At 36.7% G+C, this 18,750-nt stretch overlaps 3 protein-coding genes across 3 annotated transcripts in view; all 3 read right to left on the bottom strand.

Annotated features, from left to right (window-relative positions):
• LOC126759997 (scoloptoxin SSD14) overlaps positions 1-1,161 on the bottom strand; it is a 45,580-nt gene extending 44,419 nt beyond the window's left edge. Inside the window, exon 1 of the mRNA XM_050475313.1 lies at positions 822-1,161. Within this exon, the coding sequence (XP_050331270.1) occupies positions 822-892 (71 nt within the window). The 5' untranslated portion in view covers positions 893-1,161. The remainder of the gene's footprint in view (positions 1-821) is intronic.
• LOC126759960 (uncharacterized) overlaps positions 1-18,750 on the bottom strand; it is a 410,786-nt gene that overhangs the window by 95,880 nt on the left and 296,156 nt on the right. The window lies entirely within an intron of this gene.
• Positions 14,298-18,128, bottom strand: LOC126759981 (pickpocket protein 28). The gene is made up of 9 exons (XM_050475289.1): positions 18,035-18,128; positions 17,814-17,976; positions 16,226-16,426; positions 16,036-16,156; positions 15,814-15,965; positions 15,560-15,764; positions 14,904-15,492; positions 14,693-14,835; positions 14,298-14,614 (listed from the first exon to the last, which is right to left on the bottom strand). The coding sequence occupies exons 1-9, from the start codon at positions 18,105-18,107 to the stop codon at positions 14,420-14,422; spliced, it is 1,842 nt and encodes a 613-aa protein (XP_050331246.1). The 5' UTR covers positions 18,108-18,128; the 3' UTR covers positions 14,298-14,419.

Here is an 18,750-nt window from a genome sequence, read left to right as displayed (position 1 = left end):
GCTTCTAGACCAGAATACCCCCTTAAATATTGATGGATGTGTTCATAAAAATGGGGGCTACATATCACAACTATGAACAGATGTCGACTATTAACATGAAGTCCATGAAATGTTACCCGCTAGTGATACTATTTTTATTGTAAATAATTTGATAGGATTTCAAAATGACTGAAGTGAGAGACAGACGTGTTTGTAATTCGATCTCGTCTTTTTTGAGAATATGGTATGTATTGAGCTAAACTTCGCCAACAATAGCCTATAATATATGACATCTCAATCAAAGCTACAAAGTCACACCCTTGTTACTCTGGTTTGGTAGCTTATAGAGTGGCTGAGTTATAGTATTTCCTGGTTTCGGAAAAGTTGCATTAATTAATGCTCTGATTCCATATAGGCACACAATACCGCCACAGGACTTCAAATGCTATGAGAGGTACTTTGAGACCTTGAGAGGATGGACAGGTGGAAATTAATTTGTCTATTCATCCCAATTTTATAAATTTTTACTCCATTCTTTATTTCAAATATTTTGTGGTGTAACCAACAACCGTTATATGAGCAAAACTATTATACTGTCTTTGTAAGATGTAATATGAGACACATTTTGTTGACTTATTGTTGAAATCTAATCCACAGTGTTGAGTTCAGTGCGGTACATAGGTGAACTAACTCTTTCTACGTTATATATTTCTGAGATTTTTCCACATGCATTCCATTAAATTTTTATCCGTTGGCATTTATGCTTTCTCACACTTTATTCCACACGAAAATGCAAAACGAACACTAACTAAGTAGTTAAGATTTGAACAATGCAAGCTTACGTATTTGGCGATGATGTGCTCGTAGAGTTCGTCGAGTTTAAAGCCGACGCACTGCATGCCGTGGAATGCATCTCAAAGCTTTGCTGTTCGCTTTGTGTTTAACTGCAGGAATTAAGAATTTCCGCTTTGCAGGAAAAACTCTGATTTGCACACTTTAACGGAATGCACTGCTATAGTTTTTCACACACACTTCCACACAGCGTTATGCGAGGTTGCACAGAATGCCACGCACAAGCGCTAGAATACGACAAGTTTGCTATTTTCACTAAGTATACGAAATGAATTGCCAGACATATGTATGGCTTTGTGTTTTTTGCGAGCACTGATTGCTGATGACACGCGTCGTTTGTGCTTATGAATTAATTAATATTTAATATCTATTTTTAAAACACATGAACACACAGTTGTTATTGTAAATGCGACGTTGCGCGGATAATATTAAAATTTTGGCGATTTTTTGTTCACTTTTTACTTTAGAATATTTGAATATTTCTTGGTATTTTGCACTTTCTTAGAAAATCTTTCGGTTTGTGTTTCCTCTGCATCCGGTACACAAGTGCTTTGCAAACTGAAACCGCTCAATACCGCACGCGTACGCGACGAAACTGAAAGTGAGCCGCTATGACGGTGAGTTTCTACGGCAAAGCCCCAAAAATGTAGCAACAACTTGAACAGGCAGCAGACAGTAAACAAACAGCTCCAGCATCCAGGTTGGGATGTGTGGCTGTAGCAGATCAATCTAGTGGTGAACAGTAAGCGACTGCCTATTTGAGAATGTGTGTAGGCAGGTATATACAGATGTACATGGGCGCTCGCTTATGTGGGTTTTGTTTATTTGTACATTGGCCAGCTTTTTTGGCGGCGACTGCCGCGCGTTGCCTGTTGCCTGCTCACCATTGCCAATTGTTTGCTCAGTGAGAGCGTGTGTGTTCAGGTCGCTATTTTTCGCTAATATATATTCTTAAATACCATTCATGTCGTGCTGGCATTGCTCATCGCACCTCCAAGTTGTCGGCGGCAGCGTTTGTTTACGTACATATGTATGTCTGTTTGTGTACTTTTTCGTGGTTTGTGTGTATTATTGTTGCTCATACGATTGCTTTTGATACTGGTATTTGTATACTTATATATACATACATATGCACATACATTCGGAATATTTGATATTACCAAATATTACACATACGCAGTGGCGCTCAACTGCTTTTCAACAAAATTTCCATAAAACATTAAAGAATAAAAATAACAACAAGAAGTAAGGAAGGGCAAAGTTCTGGGTGCAACCGAACATTTTATACCCTTACATCTTGCAAAGATCAAAGACCCGGAAATCAATTCAGTTGCTGGCAAAACTTTATAATAAGTATCGACTTTAGTATTGACCCGATTTTGCCTATATTTGCTAGTACAACATACTATTAACACACACTAAAAAATGCTCCCTAGGTTTCATTAAGGTACTTGTCATACAATTACCAATGATAGTAAACGCAGCCAGATCTTCGAAAATCCTGATATTAGTTCAATCAAGTTTTCGCCCAATTTTATCTTTTTGAGGCATAAAGCTACACTGTTATGAGTAAAACGCGCTTCCTCATTTTCATTGGGATAACTCATTTATTGGCCGATATATGCGGCATAAAATCACCTGGAACTTCGAAATCTTTATACTAGATATGTGGTGGCACAGGGAAGTATTTACCCGATTTAACCCATTTTTCACACACGGAAACACTATTGTCAGGATAAGATTCTTTCTGAGATATCTATATTAAACCCAATAGATGGCGGGCCACGCCCACTTTTTTAAAAAAGCCCACTGCTGTCACTTGATGCTGCGATCCCCTGTGACAAGTTACAGTTCTATATCTTAATTGAGTGCTAAGTTATAGCATTTTATAACTTTCTGACTAATGCCGTGTAGTGCGTGAGGCAGTGGCCTGATTACGCCCATCTACGTACTGGTACTTTTTTGTTTAATATGGAACATACATACAAATTTTTTTCAAGATCAAGATCTTACTCAAGTTAAAGCTTGCACGGACGGACGGGCAGACAGACAGTCACCTGGGTTTCAAATCTCCTCATACATGACTTAATGTGGAAAACTTCAACCAGAGGATCGAAACTAATTATATTTGGGATATGAGGTTCAGCCCACTTCCATTTTAATTCAGCGCTAAACCACGTTTTTGTAAACTTGCTAGTTCCCTTATACCTAATAGAAAGATCTTCGAACTGCCAGTTAACTTTATACCGCATATAACGGCAATTGTGTGCGTTAAAAATATGTGAAGTTCAATATACGAGAAATTAAAAAAAAAAAATAGAAATTAGAGTTATTTTGAATCAAGACTGACGTTATTTGTTTATATACATATCTACACTTATTGAGTAATCCATAGATTGCTTAAATTATTCTTGTCCGTTTTGAGATTTATTGTGTTTATAGATATATATGAATCATTTATACGCTAGTTCCAACTACATCCATTTTTTAACTTAAAGTTAGAGTCTTGTGATTAGGTCTCCACTCAGTTTCTTCAAAACATTTTGACATTTTTATGGCTAAAGATTTTATATAACGAAATTTGATGTAGTAAAATTTTGTTTTCTCATTCTTATTCCTCTCGATGCATTGTCTTGTTTTAAATCTTTCAATACACATGTCGATGAATTTAATTGGACAATTGCTTCTTTTTAAGATGCCTCTAACTATTTTCCCTTTTCTTACTGTCGTGTGACTGGAGATATAATCGTCAAGCACTTGTTGGTTTACAATACCAGTTTGTCCTCAAACTGCCATCCTCCATCATTATCACCACCGTGTCGAGAAACCCAATTCGACGTTCACATACCACATCCAAAGTAAATTGGAATTGATTATGTACCTTAATAAAATAGTGCAGCAGTTGATCTTTTTTATCCTCAGGGAAGCAGAGAATCAAGTATTATGCCCCACACTTGTAAACTTTCCTTGATTTCTACATCCACCGATTTTTCTGGACATTTCAGTTGTTGACAAGTGTACAGAAACTTCAGTTTCAAAATTCGCGTTTACAGTTAGGGTTTTCTTATATCAATATTAATAAAACCAGTTAGCTTAGCTCGCAAAAAATTGGTTTAGTAATTTAAGAGCATTTTCCGAACGAAAACAAGATCCGATAACTCTTTTTTTTTTTCAATCTTGCGAAATAGCTGTATAAATGTGAATGGTATATTAGTAAATTGTACAAAAACAAAAAAAAAAACGTTAACTTCGGTTGCACCGAAGCTAAATACCCTTCACAGGTGCATTTCTGTTATTAACTATGTGTTCAGTTTGTATGGAAGCTATATGCTATAGTCAACCGATCTGATCAATTTCTTCGGAGATTACATTGTTGCTTTAGGAAATAATATAAACCACATTTCGTAAATATATCTTGTCAAATGTGAAAGTTTTCCATACAAGCATTTGATTCCGATCGTTCAGTTTGTATGGCAGCTATATGTTATAGTGGTCCGATATCGGCCGTTCCGACAAATGAGCAGATTCTTGAAGAGAAAATGACGTTTTCAAAATTTCAAAACGATATCTTAAAAACTGAGGGACTAGTTCGTATATATATACAGACAGACAGACGGACGGACAGACAGACGGACATGGCTAAATCGACTCAGCTCGACATACTGATCATTTATATATATACTTTATAGGGTCTCCGACGATTCCTTCTGGATGTTACAAACTTCGTGACAAACTTAATATACCCTGTTCAGGGTATAAAGATACACATATTACAAGTAACTTTCAATAAGCAGCTAAAATTTGCTCACACTTATTTATGATCAATTGAAATATAATTTTCGAATATATCCAACAAAAATCTGTATATATTTTACGATTATCCTTGACTAGCTGTTAATTACAGTTTTCGAAAGCCTAAATTTGTATTTATTTACGTTTGCTTATTTTTGGGCGTGCTCTCTTTATTGCTTTGCTCTTCTTGCCTTTCTGTTGTGTACATACATACATACATATCTACATACAAACATTTTTGCGTTCAATTTTTCTTTTTTATGGTAAATTTTCAATAAGTTCACTTGTGGCATGGCGTCATGTGAGATTTTCCATATGGCGTTACTTCCTCACTCTTCCGCCAGCCACACTTGTTTCTAAACGCTCCACGCACTTTTCCTGCCACAATCTGTGTTATAAATTTCAAACGTCTTGGCGCTCCGGCTGGTTCATATTTGGTGTTTGCTTTAATTTTTATTCTTCATATGAAGTGCTGTCTATTGAATTGTGGCCTATGCGCTTCAATTGACAAGCCGGCGCAGCTGGGCGAGCGGGGTTTCATGTGCGACTACTTAATCTAAAGCGATCCAAATTGCCGAATACATAGTTAAACATTCATCCATACATATTTACACACATACATATATATATTGTAATACGTATGTATGTGTACATCTCAATGTGACAAGTGGTCACTTTAATGTCGTCTCAAATTGCCCCCGCGCAACCAACTAGCCACTGACTGCTTTATAACATGCTTTAGTTCAGTCTCCACATACTAGTACGCATATAATATTTATATTAGCATACTTATGTACATATGTGTGTACATATACAAAGTGAGTTCAGAAAGACATTTGAATTGTTGTGACAAGTGCTCTGTTTGAGTTCTTTAATTGATGTTCGTATTTTTAGTACACTAGAGAACATCAGATAAAGAAGAAGAAAGCATATTTCCACGCAATTTTATGAAGACAACGCGCCCGCTGAACGACATATTCGGCGGAATGTCTACTAGATTAGAGAAACCCATTCATGGAACGATTCCAAAACTTTTCGGCGTTAAACTTTAGTATATCCAATATACGCCCTTGCATAAGTTTGCGAAGATATCTTGCATATTGACAGATATATTCGGTATAGAGCCAAGTGGAGCTTTGACACTCTTATATTAGATAAGTGAGACTATCGATAGTATTGGTCCGATGTTATCCATTTTTGCCATTACAACATTTCATTAACATAGAAATAGGTGCTCTGAATATCATTAGATATTTTAAATATTGAGCAATATACAAGGTCTGCGGCAAAAGAAACAGAACTTTTTAAATATAACTGTTTCTGGTGGCGCCACCTATTGGTGGGTATATAAAATAAAAAGTTTGATCTCTTGTTGACATTTCGTAAAAATTTTAAGACAATTGGATAACTACAATCGATGTTATCGATCAAAAAGTGACAGCAGCTTTTGGTCATCGGTCGTAAAATGCATTTTGAACAAAGAGCAAATATTAAATTTTGTTTTAAACTTGGGAAAACGTTTACTGAAACATTTCAAATGATGAAAAAAGTTTGTGGTGATCAGTGCCTATCCCGTAGTAATGTGCATGAGTGGTTTAAGCGATTCCAAGAAGGTCGTGAGGACCTCTGTGACGATCAGAAGTCGGTCGTCTTCAGAAGTCAAAAATAAAGACAATGCTGATTGGTTTTTACGATTCCGAGGGTATTGTACACCGAGAGTTCGTCCCACCTGGCCAAACGATTAATGCTGTGTTTTACCTTGGTGTTATGAAGAGTCTTTTGTCACGCATTCGTCGTGCTCGACCACAATACCGTGAGGCAGGGTCCTGGCGCCTGTTGCACGATAATGCGCCGTGTCATCGGTCGACGCTTGTCACTGATTTTTTGACAAAAAACTCCATATTAAGAATTAATCACTCACCCTACTCACCTGATTTGGCAGCCTGTGATTTTTACCTATTTGGAAAACTTCATTTGCCGATGAAAGGATACTGGTTTCAGGACATTTCAGCTATCCAAAAGGCGACGACCGATATTCTCAAGAGCATTCCGAAAAATGACCTTAAACACTCATTTGAAATGCTAATTGACTGGACTAAACGCTGTATTGAAGCACAAGGAAACTACTTTGAATAAAAAATTATAACTTTTGAAAAATATTAATTTTTTGTTTTTTTTTAACAGTCGTGTTGCTTTTGCGACAGACCTTGTATGCTGCATAAAGTCAAGCGGAAGTTCGAAAATCTTTATAGGTCTACGGGAAGTACTGATCCGATTTATGCATGCTGTTTTCATAAAAATATTCTCTCCTAATGTGTATATAATAGATACTTAAATAAACTCATATTTTCGGTAAAAAGTCAGTCATAACCACTGTGTTCCACCTATTCAATATCTGTGGCCTTCAAAAGTTATGGTCCAAGTTTTTGGACGTTAGATGGATATCTTAAAGGCACTAATTGTTCAAAACTTTATTTTAATATTATCATTCTCTTTCGAATTACATACTGGAAACTGAATGAATCAAATTGCATTTAAAATTGGTGTGTAGTGTAGTGTGTGAAGTAGGCGTGGCGTATAGGCGTAGGCGTAGGCCCATTTAAACTATGTATATTTTGCACTGTACCATAAGGACAATGAAGTCATGTGAGGAAGTTCACGCAAGTGAAGAAAGTTCTCTGTGCGCTATTCATTTGTGAGTTGCCAGTAACGATTATTTTAAATATGGCTCAAGCAGCTCACGACCTCCGGTCATAGACCAAGTATCACCTCGGTAGCCAAAAAACATCCGTTTGAAGGCGAGCTAAAGTTAGAAGGCGACTCATCCCTCCCCAGGGTTGTGTGCTGGGTTCGGGACCGCCAATGAAATGAAGAAATCAGTCTCGAATGAAAGATCCCACCTTTTGATGACGACCACTGCAACCATATTAAGGATTACGATTTCCTAGTACGAGTAAAGGTTGACATCACCGCCGCCAACCGTGGACTAAGCCTCATCAACATCGTATATAAGATTGTTTGAAGCGTATTGTGTGAAAGAGGAAAGCCCACCGTCAACAAACTGATTGGTCCTTCAGGCTAGGAAATTCAACAACAGACCAGATATTCACCGTGCACCTAATCTTGGAAAAGACCATTGGCAAGATGATCAACACACACCATTTCTTCGTCGATTTCAAAGCTGCTTTCGACAGCACGAAAAGTAGCTGCCTTTATGTCGTGATGTCTGAATTTAGTAACCCCGCAAAACTAATATGGCTGTGTAAACTTACGTTGAGCAATACCAAAAGCTTCATCAGGATCGGGAAAGAACTTTCAGAGCCGTTCGATATCAAATGAGGTTTCACACAAGCCGCCCTATCGTGCACCTTATTCAATCTACTGCTGGAAAAAGTAATTCGAGCTGCAGAACTGAATTGAGAAGATACAATCTTTTATAAGAATGTACAACTGTTGGCGTACGCCGATGATATTGATACCATCGGGTTCCATAACCGCGCCGTTAGTTCTGCTTTCTCCAGAATGGATAAGGAAGCGAAGCAAATGGGTCTGGTAGTGAACGAAGGCAAGACGAAATATCTCCTGTCATCGAACAAACAGTCGTCGCACTCGCGACTTGGCTCCCACGTCATTGTTGACAGTCATAACTTCGAATTCGAAGATAATTTCGTTTATCTTGGAACCAGTATAAACACCACCAACAATGTCAGCCTGGAAATCCAACGCAGGATAACTCTTGCCATCAGGTGCTACTTCGGACTGAGCAACTGAGAAGTAAAGTCCTCTCTAGACGAACAAAAACCAAACTCTATAAGTCACTCATTATTCTCGTCCTGCTATATGGTGCAGAGGCATGAACGATGACAACAACTGATGAGTCGACGTTATGAGTTTTCGAGAGAAATGTTCTCCGGAAGATTTAGGTCCTTTGCACATTCGCAACGGCAATAACCGGAGTCGATGGAACGATGAACTGTACGAGATATACGACGACATTGACATAATTTAGCGAATCGATAGACAGTGGCTACGTTGATTAGGTCATGTCGCCCGAATGGATGAAAACGCTCCAGTTCGGAGAGTATTCGAAAACTCCGTTGGAAAGATCAGATGAAGAAGGATCTGGCCACATATGGTGTCTCCGATTGCCGCCAAATAGAAAAAAAGGAAAACGGTAAGCGGTTTATTCACCAATAAAGAAGAAGAAGCATAGGGTAAAGGTGGGCTCCTCTCGTCATCTTGATTATTAATATTATTTATAACTTAGCTTAAAGTATTGCAAATAACCGTTAGTTTAACAAATACTTTATGCTCACTGTTTCAACAAGTTGCAAATAATAAACAAATATTTATGGTAGGCATATAAGCCTAAAATTAATTTCGCTGATACATTCTAAAAGCCGTTAATGCTTTGCAGCGGTCGGAAAATTTATTTGTTTGAAAATTGCTATAAACGGATATCATAATTTATGCTATCGGAAAGTATAATACTAGGCTTTTGTTTACTTAACTGAAATAATCTGCAACTCTAAGAACTAAAATGAACATAATACATAAGATTTGGCATATAAAATAAATTAAGCGTGGAATATGCTTACGTAGATGAATTAAAAAATTCAATGCTGCCAGTATGCAAAAATATTGCCTGAAACATATCGGCCTACTTGCGCTACGAATAGCTTCTAAGCACCTGCAGAGAAAACTTAATATTTTAGTATGGGTGAATGCCAAAAACAAAAGAAGCATAATTTTTACAAAGTATTTATATTCATACATACAGACAACATATTGCATAGTGTATACACTTTTGTTTACGTTTAGAATGACCGTCTGCACGCTGAGTTTTAAATACTGTAGTCCAATTTTGTACGGCCATACTATACATAGTATGTAAACAAATATTAGTGAATATGTGAGATTATAAATTTGATGTAAAAATAGCACGATTTTTTTTTAGATATTTAAGCAAATTTGGAAACAATGTATGCAACTAAAGAGTATTGTTTCAGATTAGGCGCAAACTCAGCCTGTGCCCTTATGGAAGATTTTCCATATTCCGTACAAAAATAGTTGAAGGATAGATATTAAACAAAGATTTTAGTTTTTAGCATGAGCCTACGAAAATGTGTGACTACTTAGCCTGCGAAGTGAAACAACAACAGCAGGAACACATCGTTTCATATCTATTTCACTTATCGACGGCGATGTGTATTATTGATATCAGAGTTTTATACCACCTAATCATATGCTAACAAATTTCGCCTTCACTTTAGTATGTTGCGCTTTACTTATTCGCTTGTTTTGAAAGTTTTTTGGATCTTAGTCCGGTCTTTTTCAATTTAAAAATTAGTACATATTTAAAACAATATAAAAGGAGGATAGACACCTGAAAGAGATAACACACCTGTAGGGCGGAAAAAAGCAAAAACTTAATCAAACAAAAAAGAAACAGCGAGCCACCTTTGGTTTTTTGTTTGAAGATTTATATTATAGATATGTATACACCAATTTTATATATTTTTGGCATCAAACAACAACTGACTCCTTCATCTCATTATTCGGTAGTCGAAGATCTCCATATTTGGTATATGACATTTAGAAGGAGCATCGATTTTGACTATTTTTGGAATAGGTACAGTTGCCATAAATGAAAATATGAAAAATATGAAAAATTTATTGTAAAAGAGAAAAAAATGGGGTGACTCAAAAGGTTTGTTTTAAAACTTTGTAAAACGGTTATATGTATATTATTTTGATATACCTAGTCTTGTCATAAGTTCTGTTACAAAGTTTGCAATGCTTACAGCGCGGACATATTTGTAATACCCAGATGGAATAGTCATTGGCCTTTCCAAATAAACATATGTATGTATACTTATGTATAAACGATCATTATGACTAGTTGAGTCGATTTAGACATGTCTACTGCCTATGTACTGTATAGGGATGACACAATTTCTAAGTGTCGCTGTTCGTCGAATTTTTAAAAATTGCGAACGTACATTTTGCATAATATTCAAGTGCCAATAAGATTAAGAACCGCTCGAAGTAATGAAAATACAGCTGCCGTTCAGGCAAGTGTTGCTGAAGACTGCAATTTGTCGATTCCAAGACGTTCTCGGGAATTGGGATTGTCTCAAACCACAACCTGGCGAATTTTGAAAAAGGATTTGGGCTTGCATCCGAATAAAATTGTTCTCACTGAAGAACTGAAGTCATTGCGCTGCCGTAAACTTTTTTCTCTTGACATCAAAGTCATCGTCCAATATGAATTCATTCCTCCTGGAAAAACCGTCAACGCCAAGTTTTACGTGGAAATCCTCAAGAGACTCAATCGAAGGGTCAATCGGGTCAGACAAGACATCGCAGCCGATTGGAAGTTGCACCACGACAACGCCACGGCTCACACCGCGTTTTTGGGGAACAGCCATCTAACCACGGCCGGCATCCCAACGCTTCCACAGCCACCTTACAGCCCCGGAAGTTTTTGTTTCCTTACCTGATAAGTTCGATGAAGGGCATGATATAGTTGATACCTAAAATTGAAGCTCGTGATCGCGGTGACATTTGGTTTCCATAAGACGGCGCCACTTCCCACACATCGCCTCAATCAATGGATTTATTGAAAGAACACTTCGGTGAGCAAATAATTTCACATTTTAGGTCGGCCGATTGGCCACCAAAATCGTGTTATATCCCACCATTAGACTCTTTCCTGTGGGGATATATAAAGACTAAAGTCTAAGCGGACAATCCCGCTTCAATTCAGGCCTTGGAACAAAACATCACGCGTCATCAATAATTGGACTCAACGGATGGACCATCTGAGACGTAGCTGCGGCTAACATTTGAAAGAGATAATCCAAAAAAAATAAATGTCAAAGAATGTTCTTTGGAATGATAGTAAACATTTTGCATTAGGTTTGTAGTTTCTGTGTTTTTTCTTTAAAAGCTGGGAAAGCTCGAAATGGATCACTCTTTCTAAAACCAAGCTTTCAATTTCTCAAATCAACTAATCAACGCAAACATTTTGTTAATCGCTTTCTTTAATTATTTTTAACCTAGTATATACTGTATACGCAGTTGCAATATTTTTTATTTTTAATTCGAGTTATTTCTCATATCTTCATAAAGACTAATGAGGCACGTGATACGCATACGCTAAAAGTAGCGGCAATTTTCAGAAAGATTTCACTGTAACGATAAAAGGAAATTCAAACACATCAACTATGTACAAATGTGCTTACATACACACGTGCCTATATGGCATGAATGCAGTTTATATGTAGACGTATGCGTGTCGTTCATATTATAGCTTAAAAATGATTGGATTTATTTGCTTTCAACCAATTTGTATGCTTTGGGTTCCTACAGTACTCCCTTTGGTGTAATATACTTATTGTAAATGTATCCATAATAATTCACTTTCTAAACAGAGCTGAGTTTCTATTGCATGACGCACTCACTAATTAAGTGTCAATTTCGATTTGACAAGCGATAATGTCAGTTGTACATTGTTTTGACTTCTATGGTCAGCGCCATGACCACAATGCGCATATACAAGTACAGTATTTCGATAATATTGGTGCACTTACATACACATATGTACATATATTCTCAACCTAAACAAGTAGAAGCGTTAACTTCGTTTGAGCTGAAACTATAACCCTTCAAAATTATTAAAGCTTCCAAGTTAGAAGAACTTCATTTTGATCAGTTTGTATCGGAGATTATAGCGTTGCCTTGAACAATAATTCATGCCAAATTTCGCAAAAATATATTGTCAAATTTATTTTTATTTAAATTTTCTATATTCACTTAATTTTGATCGCTCAGTTTGAATGACAGGTATCCGATACCTTTTTTTACAAATGAGCAGCTTCTGTGCGCAAAATTTCAGATTGATATCTCAAAACCTGAGAGATTAATTTTATATGTATATGTACATACTTAGATATAGACAAGGCTAAATCAATTCAGCTTCATATACAAGTATATTTTATAGGTCTCCGACGTTTCTTTTTGTATGTTTTTTTTAGCAAACTTAATTTAGCCTGTTCAGGGTATAAGGCTTAAAATACTTCATAAAATATATTATTTTTAAAGGACTAATGGAATGGAGATATTAATATCATATAGACAAAATCGACAAGTATCATTTTGTTTTGCTTTGGCGCTATTTGACTATGTAAAACTTTGACGTCCTTCAGTTTAGTTAAACACAGTCGCCATTGGAAAAATCTATAAACCAGTATTCAATAATCCATATACTACTTACTTTCATACTTAACCTACTTCCTTAACTCAACAAAGCCGTCATCTGTATCTGTACGAATTGAAATCTTTCGAACTATTTGCAAATTTCTTTTATAAAAATTAAATTAGAGTTCATTATTGTGAGAAACTCTAAACAAATGGTTTAATTCATGATGTCTATATAAATTATGGTGTAGATAAAAATTCTTTACAATATTATCATATTATCTTTTTTAACATTCAAGATGTCTAACGCAACATAAGAAAATCTATTCCTTATTCATTATACAAAGCTAAGGAAAGTAAAAATGTTAAATTCCTGCTCGTAAATTTCGGCTGAACATAGATATATGTACATAAGTGCTTGTTGGTTTCAGTGCAAAGAGGTTCTAATCTGTTTAGTGTTTTGTAGTGATCGTCAGTTGTATTAATATTCGTATTTAAATAGGAATATTAAATTGCAAAAGAATGTGTTACCTCATTTTTGGATGGCGGTTGAATAATTTACTCTTCAGAATCCTAGTCGTTTTTCATGGCGCTAGTAGTCATATTTGTGGGGTCTGAAATATTCGGTTCTACGATATAAACTGTTATAATTCCAGCTGAGCAAATCTCATTGTCCAATCTGAAATAACAAAATTTAAACGGATAAATACGTACGCGGAATTCTATGTGAGCAGGTGTTAACAAAGTGGGATTTCCCCGAAAATTGCAACATAGAGAATCAAGTGCCTATTAGAAGTTCGGTTTATGTAAGGAAATTTGTATGAAATAGGACTTTTAAACGCTTTGCCTTATGCAATGGCATTCGAGTTATGGAGAACTTCTTGTTATAGCAGTTCGAGTTTTGGAAGTTCAACTGTATATCAATATACGCAACTGTAGTTCATTACCAGATTTGAATAATTTGATAATACGGAAATATGAAAGTAGAAAGAAAAAGGTAAGTCCTCCTCTTCACTGAGGGATGCTAAAACTCTCGGCTGTATCTGAATGATCTGGATGTCGCGGCACCTCCTATTCGGGAGAAATCCGCATAATATTTGAGTAATTAAGGTTAGGACTTTTTTAATGTAGTGAACAGCTTGTTTTATGGATAAACTTTCAAATGAACAGTTATAGGAAATTAAATTTCTGACAAAAAAGCTCTAAGCGCTCATGTGATAAGTCTGTTTTTTTTTAGAGATACACCCGTTTGAATAAAAAAGTGAAAAATAATATAGAATTTAATAAAACGTTTGTATATAAACCTTGATTCAATGGCTTTATACCATTTAGATTTAAATATATCATTTTATGTGTCGGCGAAAAAAAAAAGTTTGTAATGAAACACCCTAATACTTGTATACGTACATACGTATTTATTAGCATAAGCCGCTTAACGGTGCAGAAGACTATGAGCTCAATTTATTTTATGTTTATTTAAGCAAATTTACATGTTTAGTTTTTTGCATGACGTAAGTGAATTCATCTAATTTGTGCTGAAATCATAATTATTTAAGTACTGTTGTTAGTTTTCTTTTCTTCTTCTTCCTCGTCTTCACTCCAAATAGGGGTACATTGGTACGCCATCATTATTTTGTAGGGCTTGTTTGTGTTGTAGAAAGATATGATTTAAATTATTTCGGTAGTTTTTGTAATTCGTGACCTTCTTCTGTTGCATCTCATTCACCCAAAATTTGGAGGAGCCCTCATATTTCGCGGGTTTGACTCTGCTTCGAAGAGCGCGCAGCCACTGAAATAAATAGCAGTCACATTAATCTGGTACTTATGGTAACTACTTCTAGCGCTTTAAATCATAAAGCAAATTTACTTTTACGTTATTATGACGACGGCGACGAGACATTTGCATGTTGCGGCTGGCGCAATACGGGCGTAAAGTGACGTAATACACTATTTCGATAATCGAGAAGATACTAAATCCCATGAACAAGCCCAATAGACCACCAGTGTTGGCTGCGAAGTAAAAAAAAAGAAATATGGGTCGCCATTATTTGCATTTTACACACACATTTAGAGCTTACAAAGAAACTCAGTGAAGCCGAACATCTCCGACTTCGTTGTGCTGCGCAATATACTTGATAAATAGTAAAAGTTCACTATAGATATCTCAGAAAAGTTTGTAGCCGAACTGAATAACTCCGGTGGCCATTCATCGGCTGTCAAGAATTGTCCATAAGTGATTGTCGTTGACGTTACGGTTGCCCTGTAGCTCAGTTCAAAGCATGCCGGCCAGCAATTGGCGCAAGTCACCTTTTTATCCGACGACTCGATTTGTGTCTGTATCTCATTCGTGCACGCATTGTCATTGGGTCCACAAATACGTGCTGAGGCATTAATGCGTGGCAAATAGTAAAGGACACAGTCGCATTTATCAATCAAAATTTTCGCCTCGCACTCGATTTCGCAATTCCTGCGCGAATACGTGCGGTAGTAGGTTAGGTCACCCTCGTCGGAAAATAGGCAACGCCGTTTCTCCTTACGTATGGAACGAATGCCAGGAACAGCGTTCTCATAAATCGGTTCGATTGGAATGCGTGCTTCGCGTCCGGCTGTGACCAAAAATCCGTAGTTAGTTACCCTGGGTAGTTCGGCGGGATTATGCACCAAAATCTGGGATTGGATTACGAAATGTTATTTTGCACTCAAATGTGTTAATCTGAAAATTTCGAGCAGCTACCTTGAAGCCAACACTCTTAGATTTCGTGCAGTAATACTCGGACGCTGAAGAGTTCAAGACAACAGTTAGACCTAGCCGACTTCCGGTACCACCTGATACACGTGGATAATAGTTTTTCGGCAGATCAGCATTGTAACCCTTTTCGGGTGTCCAGTCCATTGGTACAAAATGGTTAGATGATTTGGGCGAGATGCGGTCTTCATCGCTGCATATTATACCGTTAAAAGAATTATTCGTACCTATCTGTAATTTACCTAAAATTTCGCTGCATAAAAATTGGATCCAACGCATTAAATGTGCAACATAAGCCATCGTCAGTTAAGGCAGAGTTGAAGATCACTGAGCAATTCTCTTGCTTCGCTCCATAGCTGCAGTACAAAAGCATTTCATCGCAGGGCTGTGCCACCTGTGTTTCATTAAGAAGAGAATACTTCAACAAAAATGAGTAAATACTAATTTTTATAACATTATTATACCGCTTTCAGAATGGTTTTAAAATTTGCCCAAGTACCTCTAACATTATACGATTCTCCCAACTGGTTCTGTCCACAGAGGCTCATGAGTAGAGAATAATTTAAATTTTGTCTATAATAAGATCTGAATAAAATGATTATACAGACAATTTCGAATTTTACTTTTAAGTTTCTTGAATTAATGTCTTCTTACGTCGGTATGCCTTGCACTTTACTTCTGGATGCCTGATTAAGATTACATATGGTTATTGCTGGGAAGGGTACATCGCTGGCGAGAGTTTGTTTGGCGCTTGTCGAAATTATTATCGGCGATGCAGACCATTTCACATAGACATTGGATATAAAGTAAACGGATAATATAACCACACCAATAAAAGACAGCCCGAAGAATACTCTAAAATGCCGAATTCAAAAATTATAAATATGTATATAGGAAAGTTATATCATCGAGTTCAGTGGAACCACAGTACAAAATTAAAGAGCTGGAAAAGTTAAAATGCGGTGAATAGTGCTATAGCAGTACTATTAATAGCATACTCATCGAATTTCACACGGTATCTCGCTTAGTATCTAAAATATCCGATGATCCAAGTAGAGGACAAATCACGCGTGAATCGTGTCATTGTTATTTTCTTTCAGTGTTGTTTGGTATTTCATCATGGAAAGACTTACGTCTGAAGAAAGCTTACAAATCGGTCAACTATATTACGGAAATTTACATTCTATAAAGAATGTGTTTATGGAACGACTTGGCGTATATTACGTTGAGATCTTAAATTGCTAGCGTAAAAAGTACGGCTGAAACCGCTCGACCTTCCGAAGCGACATCGTTTCGCTCTATGGGCTCTTGAAAAGTTTCAAGAAGATCCGAGGATCCGACGTTTTCGAGCGAAATTTTTCCAGCGATGAGACTTATTTCTGGCTCAACGTGTATATAAAGAAGTAAAATTGCCGCATTTGTGCGCAAAGCCACCTGAAGAGATTCAAGAGCTGCCATTTCATCCAAAGGTTTAGTGTGGTTTGTGCGCCGCTGGCATCATCCGTTCATATTTCTTCAAAATGATGCCAGTGAAAACCTAACCGTCAATGCCGACCGTTTTCGCGCTAATGTAACCGACTATACGATGCCTGAAATTGAACGTCGTCATCGTCTGATGACAATTGGTTTCAACATCGGATCAATCAATATTTTTATTGAGAGAACACTTCGATAAGCAGATAATTTCACATTTTGGACCGATCGATTGGCCACAAAGATCGTGCTATATCACACCGTTAGACTTCTTCCTGTTTGGATATGTAAAGTCTAAAGTTAATGCAGACAATCCCGCTTCGATTCAGGCCTTGGAATAAAACATCACGCATGTCCTCAGTCCAAATACTCGAACAAGTCATCGAAAATTAGACTCAATGGATGGACCGTCTGAGACATGGCCGCGACCAACATTTGTAGGAGATAATTTTCAAAAAATAAATGTCAAAGAATGTTCTTTCGAATGATAACAAATATTAAATTTAAAGTTTCTTTTTTTTTCTTTACAAGCAGGAAACCTCGAAATTAATCACATTTGATTCAGATTTTCCCTTTGGCTAGAAAAAACTGCATTTAATACAGGTACGCAGAACCGACTATCATTGGGACGGTTTTCAAACATTTTCACAAGATTCAGCCCTTTAAAAAAGTGTTTTCGTTTTCTGAGATTTAGTGAATTATATATCTATCTGTTTGTAATGATGTTCATGACTAGGAAGTTATATAAATCGCTCAACTTGATATTCACCTCTCGGGCAAAGTAATTTTGTCCTCCGCAATGTATTTCAAGCCATGCAAGGTGGTATTTTGCAAATAATATTTGCAACTTTTCTTTGCAGCCTCCTTGGAACAGAAATTATCATCCTCGATTTCCTCGCTGGAGCAATCGCTGCTTTTATGTTTTGGGCGTCCTAGAAGTATGGAAATCTGAAAATGTAAAAAAAAAATTCAAAATTTTCTACTGCTCACCGGATACTTTCGGCTTTTCGGGCGTGAATTTCGGTTTCAATTGCACCAAACGATCTTCGGCATAAAAGTTCATGTTAAACCAGCGGCTTAGAGTTTTTAGCTATAATTGAATGAAGTATCTAAAGTTGTATCGATTCGAAGAGCTCTCGCACATATGAAGGCACAATCATACTTGCATATTTAATTTTTAAATGCTAAAGGACTCATATTCGCAAAAGCAGCGAGCGCAAATCATATTTACTAATGGCAAATAAGAAATCAAATAGTTATAATATAGTCACAGGCATGTCATGTAATCGGTATATACGCACCTCTACTCAACGCTCGGTGTATGTCCACATGTCCAATGGTCAGCTGTATTTGTTGCCACACGCCTCTACTAAATATGGCGCGACTGTTGTTGGCTTGCAAATATTGGTCTATGACAAATAATACCGTTACTAACGATTTCAGGTGACCTTTACAAATATGTGGCGCGTAAGTGTTTCACTTTTCGGTAAATACTGCTATCTATGCGAGTGGAAGGACAATTTTTGCGAAGTCAAACCGTTATTTGTGCATATATAAGTGATTACTTGTGATTTAACGTGATTAATGAAGCGCCGTTATTTAGCAGTTTTTGGTGATACATTGCGCTGAGAGTTAGTATTTAAAATAGCGAAAGTGCTGAAGAGTCATCACATCTACCGAGGTGATTTGAATTTATTGTGTTGATA

This window comes from Bactrocera neohumeralis, chromosome 5 (genome assembly GCF_024586455.1).
Source record: "Bactrocera neohumeralis isolate Rockhampton chromosome 5, APGP_CSIRO_Bneo_wtdbg2-racon-allhic-juicebox.fasta_v2, whole genome shotgun sequence".
Taxonomy (NCBI): Eukaryota; Metazoa; Arthropoda; class Insecta; order Diptera; family Tephritidae; genus Bactrocera; species Bactrocera neohumeralis.
Note: the sequence above shows the minus strand (reverse complement) of the source record. Positions and strands in the feature narration are given on the sequence as shown.

Bases quoted from the DNA above. Each gene is read 5' to 3' on its own strand.
- LOC126759981 (XM_050475289.1), bottom strand. From the start codon at position 18,107: ATGAACTTTTATGCCGAAGATCGTTTGGTGCAATTGAAACCGAAATTC. The intron at 15,493-15,559 runs GTAGCTGCTCGA...ATCCAATCCCAG, and splicing joins CTAAGAGTGTTGGCTTCAAG to ATTTTGGTGCATAATCCCGC. The intron at 14,836-14,903 runs GTAAGCTCTAAA...TTTACTTCGCAG, and splicing joins CGGCTTCACTGAGTTTCTTT to CCAACACTGGTGGTCTATTG.